The following is a 7,997-nucleotide window of genomic DNA, read 5'->3' on the forward strand; positions in this document are numbered from 1 at the left end:
CGGTTAAGTAATCACTTTACACACGTACAACATTCACCATTCTACGGGTCGTGAGCTCTGTAAATGCATTCATATTTTTCATCATCCATGTTGAAATGTCAGCATGTTAAAATAAACTCCAACATAAGTGAATAAAAACTCTGATTTTTCAACAAGAGTATTGTAAATAAATAAATATGATTTAAATTTATTTGATTTCACTTTTAACACTTTTATTATTACGTTTTTTTTCTTATTATTTTATTATTATTTTATGAATATTTTATTACTGCTATATCAACCAAGTTAAAACATTGTCCTTGATTCACTAGAACTTCACTAAAGACATCTATTGGTAAGATAAAAAGAAGCTCTCAATTGAGCAGAAACTTTTTTATTAGTATTTGAGGTCTGAATCCTGGATTATTATCACATACATCAGAAACGCCACAAAATATCATTTTCATTTTTATTATCTTAGCTTATAATTTGACCCGTTAATTTATTTACATTTTGAGTGTGTCCAAATACCTGTTCACAAATCTGGAATATCTCCAATTATAGGAGCTATTTTAATTTTTCTTTAATAAAATATAAAAAACTCCAACAATTGGAGATAATCCAGATTTGTGAACAAGTATTTGGACACACTCAAATAGTTGTAAGCTTGAATTTTTTTAAAGTTTTTTAAAAATATTTTCGCAAAATTATTTCATCTGCTATTTTGAGACGGTCTTGCGAATTTCATCAACTGCAGTGTTTGTCTGAATACCACTGTAATATAATATTGTAGTAGTAATATTAAGTTACAGTGCTGCTTGACAGTGTTGATTTACATAAAACACAACATATAATATAATTCAAATGTAAACTTGACCCACAAAGTCCAGTGGCTTTTCAGTGGATTACTGACTTGTCTTTTTTCGTTATCTAAACCGTCTCACAGAGCTTTTATTTCCTTATAAAATAAAACAACTTTATTGGAACCATATTTTTATTGGTACATTTTTTCCAACCGGTTTTGACAAGAACCTTGCCATCATCGTAAAAACTGGTTTAAATAAATTTGTTTATTTTATAAAGTTTATAAAATGTGCCACAATGTATTTGCGAAAAATATTCAAGAAAAGAGCTTGTTTTTCTCAGCGATAGATTATTTTCTAACATTTTTAGTTTAAGTTTTGCTTAATAAATACCACTTTTTCTAAAAATGTTTTATGACTCGTGTTTCGATGCATTCCGCATCATTTTTAAGCACTTTTTTCTAATATCTTATATTTTAATGAGTTTCCGTAAGTAAAAACAAACAAAGCAAATGGTAAACTAACCAAACCTCATCGTTTTAATTGTGTGATTTTCGTTTTGTTACATATTGTTTTTTTTTTTTTGTTTTATGATGACTTAAACCAGCTAATGAAAGGTCGTAAAAGTTATAAATCAGTTTTCTTTTTCTTTTTGTTTCTGAATGCCGAAAATAACAAATTTCATCCAATTTTTTTTCTATATTTTGTTATTTGATTTTTGTTGCGTCAATTATATGATATAATTCATCTCATTTCATACATTCTTAAATGTCTCGGGCTGTGGTCTTGTGGTTAGTATCGCGGACTCTTGAGTCAGAGTTTCTGGGCTCGAACCCAGTCTTCCAAAATTTGTTACCTATTTCTAATAATGAGCCGCTTAGGCTCACAGAAATAGTATGAAATTGAAATATTTGTGTAAATAATAAAAACATAAATATTTTTCTTTAAAAAAAGATACTCATTTTTTTACAATTAGCCGCTTAGGCTCACAGAAATACAAATTATAAAAGTGAAGTATTTTTGCAAATATACGCTCACTGTTACCGCTACAAGCTTACAACTTTTAACTCTCTCCTTATCATACATCGTTCACTTTGTGTAATACTACTTTAAAAATCACTAATGCGTGATTACCAGATTCGGAATAATCACCAGGTCATTAAAATGAAATTGTTACGGTCTGACACAAAGTGAACGATGAATGATAAGGAGAGTGTTAAAAATTATAAACTTAAATATGCAACATTTTGAGTGTGTCCAAATACTTGTTCACAAAATCTAAATAAATAAATAAGTTGTAAATAAATTGTCTGGTCAAATTATAAGCTTAAATAATAAAAATGAAAATGGTATTTACTGGCGTTTCTCATGTGTGTGATTATAATCCAGGATTCGGACCTCACATACTAAGAGTTTCTGCTTAGTAAAAAACTTCTTTACATCTCACCAATAGATGTCTCTCGTGAAGTTCTAGTGATTCAAGAACAAGGTTTCTATAATTGGTTCATATATATAGAATTTGAGTAGTGTGGTTGTCAATAATGGGTAGAATTGGTGAATGTTACACGTGTGTAAAGTGATCACTTCAACCAGCCTATGACGGTCGTCAGCCTCGTAAATGCCCAGGCTTCCATATTCTTCTTCATCTTTGATGAGAAGTCAAAAAATAATATTAAATATACAAAATATTTATCATTTCTGACCAACCTCTTGGCAGGATAATACAGAATAATTCATATTAATAGTTAATATGGCTCTCGAATATTTATTCAAATCATTTCCTTTCTCGCAGGTATCACGGGGACCGAATGATCAACTATGACGCCGGCGTCCGCGTCTCGATGCTGAGCGCCGGGACGCCCGGAGCGGGGTACGGCAGCGAGCTGGTCCTTCCGGCCGCCGCGGCGCCGCACGCCGGAGCCTACGCGTGTATGCCTTCCAACGCCAGGTCGGCCAATGTAACGGTTCACGTTCATGACGGTATGTAACACATGTATGTATTTGGAGGGTATATAAATAAATAAAAAACTGTCAACTTCAGGGTCATCGTTACACAGATTTGCAAACGCACAGCTTTATATTAAAAAAATAGTGATGTATACTACAAAACAATGAAGGTACACATAGGTATAGGTACTACAAAACAATATAGAAAAACTAAACAGCACATATTCAAAAACGATAAAGATACATTTCAGAAAACGATATAGACGTATATTTGAAAATAAATAGCTGCATATTGAAAACGCATGCATTTATTTAAAAAATTTATATGTTCATATTTGAAAACTATACAGCGCCATATTAAAAATTCAAAGACATAATACAAAAACGACACTTAATTTTAGAGAACGATACAGCTTCATACTGGAAATTCAAGCAGATATGTGATTAAGCTACGTATGTAATAAAATATCTAAATGTATTTATAAAAATAATGCGTTTCTTATGTTTTTCATAAATTTTGAAACAAATGAAAATAATTTCGTAACTTACTACGAATTATTTATTTAATATTCTATATATTCAATATTTGATTTGATAAAATATTGAATATATAGAATATTATAGAATCATTGTATCATTGCGAATCAGATCAATCAGAACCTAAAGTCTGGCGGTGTCAAAAGTCTGCGTAATCGGAGGGCATGTATGACTAGATGTATGGATGTGAAGGAGGCGAGGAGTGTATGTCAGGACAGTAGAGCGTGGCGTTCCATCCTCTCTGCCTACCCCTGCGAGGAAACGGCGTGATGGTAGTAGTAGTAGTAGTATATTCAATATTTGATCACTTACCTTGTGATCTTACGTAAACCATAAATCAAACTCAATAATAATTTCGATTGGTTTTGAAGTGAATAGATCGTTCTTGAAGATCAATTTATTCTTATTATTTTGTATTTAATGTTTAATAAAATTATTTTTAATCTTTTTCCGATCCGTTTTTTATCCTTTTTTGTTAAATACGAGTAATTTGAAAACAAGTACATATTTAATTAATATATCAAGGCAAATATAAATTTAATTTTCACCAATGAAGTAAGTACAAATATTGTGTTTTATTAACAGGAAACACATAAAAAATTATACTGTGACAATTGTTTCGCCTTGTTAGGGCATTATCAAACGAATGTGAAGATCAAATGGACTACGGTCCTTATGTAGCTATACAATTCTAAGTGACAGTTTTAACACGTGCAGCAATAATTTATGGGAGACAACAGTAGCTAATGGGGGATGTAGGTATGTACCCTTATATTTGTTTTCTGGGAAAGGAAGAATTTATTGACATGGCCATATTTTAGAGATTTTAATACAACTGTTGGTAATATTATTTTTAAGAATTTTTATATTTAGATGTAATTATTAGTCACAATAACATAATAATACATAATAATAACATAATAATAACATAATAACATGGCGAAACAATTGTCACAATATAATTTTTTATGTGTTTTTTGTTAATAAAATACAACTTAGTAGACTCAAAAAATCTGTGTTTGATTTAAAATTAATACATAAATTAAAATGGAGTTCTACAAATTGAACGCCAAGTCAATAAATAAAAAACAAATATTGTGTATCACGACCGTTCAGAACGACCGTTCAGAATTAATGAAGGAAAGGAATTTTCTCATAACCATAGGTAATTACAAAATAAATTATGTTTTTTTGTGATTAAGTATACTTAGGGTAGATTACCAGAAAAATAAAACCTTTTTTTAAATTATCTTTATTTCAAATCTAAGGGTGAAGTTTTCAGATTCACATCCTTGAACATTTTATAAAATAAAAGTGCTTGTAGACTTGATTACCTCGGGAATTCGGCTCAACAATTCATTATTATTTATTCCATCAGACACTGGATTATTTTCCTTATGGATGATTTATCAATATTAAAGGCGTCTCAACTTGATAAAAAAACATCTATCATTTTTTTTAATAAGTATAATTTTCATCTTTCTGCCGATTATTGAACATCAAATTTGGCGATTTGGCGTTCAATTTGTAGAACTCTATTTTAATTTATGTATTTATTTTAAATCAATCATAGATTGTTTGTACACACTAGGCGAAACAATTGTCACAATATTAATTTTTTATGCGTTTTTGTTAGTAAAATACAACTTAGTAAACTCGAAAAATCTGTATTTGATTTAAAATTAATACATACATGTTTGTATTGTTTATATTGTATAAACTTTATACGATAGTTTACTCGAATTGAAGATAGGTGAGATTCACAACATTTTGAGTGTGTCCAAATACTTGTTCACAAAATCTGGATTATCTCCAATTACAGGAGTTATTTTCATATTATTTTTTTGACATCTCATCAAAGATGAAGAAGAATATGGAAGTCTGGGCATTTACGGAGCTGACGACCGTCATAGGCTGGTTTAAGTGATCACTTAAACCAGCCTGTGACGGTCGTCAGCCCCGTAAATGCCCAGACTTCCATATTCTTCTTCATCTTTGATGAGATGTCAAAAAAATAGGTGAGATTCATTCCGAATTACTTCACATATATTTTTATATATTATTTATAGACATTTCATCAAAGATGAAGAAGAATAGGGAAGTCTGGGCATTTACGGGGCTGACGACCGTCATAGGCTGGTTTAATCACCAATTCTACCCATTATCGACAAACTACACCACTTTACGGGGCTGACGACCGTCATAGGCTGGTTTAATCACCAATTCTACCCATTATCGACAAACTACACCACTCAAATTCTTGGAAGTTCTGTATATGAACCAATTTTGTAACATTGTTCTAGAATCATTAGAATTTCACTGGAGACATCTATTGGTGATGATGACACACCTAAGAGAATGCCGAATGTAACCCCAATGTTTGAAATAAAAATTGATAAAAAAGTTAAATATGAAAATGAATAAATGAAAAATAAAAAATAAATTATATCCTTCGATGTATGTTATGAAAAAGATTTGTTATACTTATATCCTTTAAAAAACGAAATAAAAAATGTAATAAACATAATTCTTAGATGTTCTCTGACTAGGTGTAGATTATTTCATTCCATACATTAGTTTCGAAAACATGATCACAAAAAAAAGTTGTGATCATCTGTGGATTAAAACATTTGTAGTTTTTTTTTTAATATACCTTACCACAAAGTGAACAATGTTTTTAATATTTTAATGACCTGATGATGGAATGATTATTCCAAAACCGGTAGTCACGAATTAGTGTTTATTAAAGTGGTATTACACAAAGTGAACGATGAATGATAAAGAAAGTGTTGAAATAAAACTCAATTAGTGGTGAAATACAATTGTTTAATTTTTAGTAATAAATAAAAATGTGTCGGGTTGTGGTCCCGTGGTTAGTGTCGCGGACTCTTAAGTCAGAGTTTCTCGGTTCGATCCCACTCTACAACAATTTGATACCTTTTTCTAATAATGAGCCGCTTAGGCTCACAGGAATAGTATTAAATGGAAATATTTGTGTAAATAATAAAAACACAAATATTTCTCTTAAAAAAAAATAATAACGTATATTAATTTTAAGAAGAAAAAAAAATACGTTTTCATTTAAGAAAAATACTATATATGTTCAGGTGTATTTTTTTAAAATTAAATATAGTTACATTTTAAAGTACAACATAATACAATTTCTAAAATTATATACATATGACAAACTTATAGTTTTAGATTCGCTGTGCCTCTCCAAAAAAAAAACTGAGCTCTTGTGCTTGGAGAGGGACTTACACTCAAGGTTTAATGTTTTATCTAATCAATGGTACAATTGTCTTTTTTATTTATTTTTTCAAGATTTATATGTAATGGGGATTAATTTTTTTCTTAAGAATTTTTATATCCGCTATTTTTTAAATTTCTTTAGGGAGTTTATTGAAATATTCAATTCCCAAATTTTGAGGTTTTGTTGAAATTGTTTAGTATTACATTTTGGAGTTGAAGAATCATTGAAGAATCTCGATGATGAACTTTATTTAAATTCAAATATTTGTCACCCTTTAGTAATTGAAAAATTGCGTTTTTTTTTTAAATGTTTGGGACTTGAAATTTTGTAAATAATAATTTTGTTTTGATTTACCAAATTGTAATTGAAAAATGCCTTTACAGATGCCGCTTGCCCTTCGTTTGAGAACCAAACTCGAGTCGGGGTGGATGCAGGACTCATAGTACAGTGTCCTTTGGCCACAAAGGACCGCCAGGAAGTTAACAAGTCCCCCACCAACGTCAATTGCGGAATGACAGGATTTCCGTCTACATCCGGTATCCTCTTGACTTCCGTAACTATCTTGTTGAATTTCAAACTCAAATCAGTTCATTAACGGCTAGCAAGATATATGGAAATATATCTTGCCAATGGACCCTTTTAATACAAGTAAACCTTCATAATTCATTTTGTAATATTAATACGACCGTGTCTAAGAGATATTGTATTATCTGTATTTTAAATAAGATGATCGTATTTCAGAAATTCCCGTGTATTGCGCCGTTTCGTCTTCATCTAAAATATGAAATATGTAGACTGGTTTTACTATCGAAACTTTAAAATAAAATATTTAATTTTTTGCCATTATTTTCTCATGAGAACTAATGTATATGGGTTTGCAATTTATTATTTCATAATTACAAAATATTTTAAACTCTCTTCTATAATTTAGAAAAGCTTAAATTATTGAATGAATTAAATAAAATTTTGGAAAAAAATTTATGCATTTTTAAATCTAGTATTGTTATTTTTTTAATACCATAATCCATTATTTCTCAATAACAAAAGATTTTTATTCATCTTATTTAATTAAGACAAAAGAGTTTTTATTTCTATACAAAAATATGAAGAAACAAAGATTTTTATCTTTATAAATTTCACCATCACACATCGCTAACTCTTTTCAACAAAGTCATATATCAAAAAACTTGATATTTCAGGAGATCTTTTTTAATGTTTAAAAATATAATAAAATTTATTGAAAACAAATATCAAGCCACTTATTGAACTTTTTAGTGTGCAACAGATCTTTTTAGGTTAAACCTGAATGTTTTCTCTCCATTTGAAAAATTTTAGTGCATTTAAAAAAAAAAAACAATACCTTCTCTTTAAAATGCAAAAACAACACTTTCTGTCCTGTAGCGGGTAAATATTAAGTTAAAAATATGCCGTTTTTGCTGGAAAAAAGTGCATTTTTTGGGCATTCCGAAAACATGCACAAC

General features: G+C 29.6%; 1 protein-coding gene across 1 annotated transcript in view; it reads left to right on the top strand.

Annotated features, from left to right (window-relative positions):
- The window catches only part of LOC148300602 (uncharacterized), a 52,633-nt gene extending 45,224 nt beyond the window's left edge, over positions 1-7,409 (top strand). Inside the window, exons 5-6 of the mRNA XM_088274551.1 lie at positions 2,575-2,762; positions 6,900-7,409. Coding sequence (XP_088130677.1) covers positions 2,575-2,762; positions 6,900-7,111 — 400 coding nt within the window. The 3' untranslated portion in view covers positions 7,112-7,409. The remainder of the gene's footprint in view (positions 1-2,574; positions 2,763-6,899) is intronic.
- The last annotated feature ends 588 nt before the right edge of the window (positions 7,410-7,997 follow it).

This window comes from Brachycentrus maculatus, unplaced genomic scaffold (genome assembly GCF_059751285.1).
Source record: "Brachycentrus maculatus isolate JH-2025_06_01 unplaced genomic scaffold, ASM5975128v1 h1tg000690l, whole genome shotgun sequence".
Taxonomy (NCBI): Eukaryota; Metazoa; Arthropoda; class Insecta; order Trichoptera; family Brachycentridae; genus Brachycentrus; species Brachycentrus maculatus.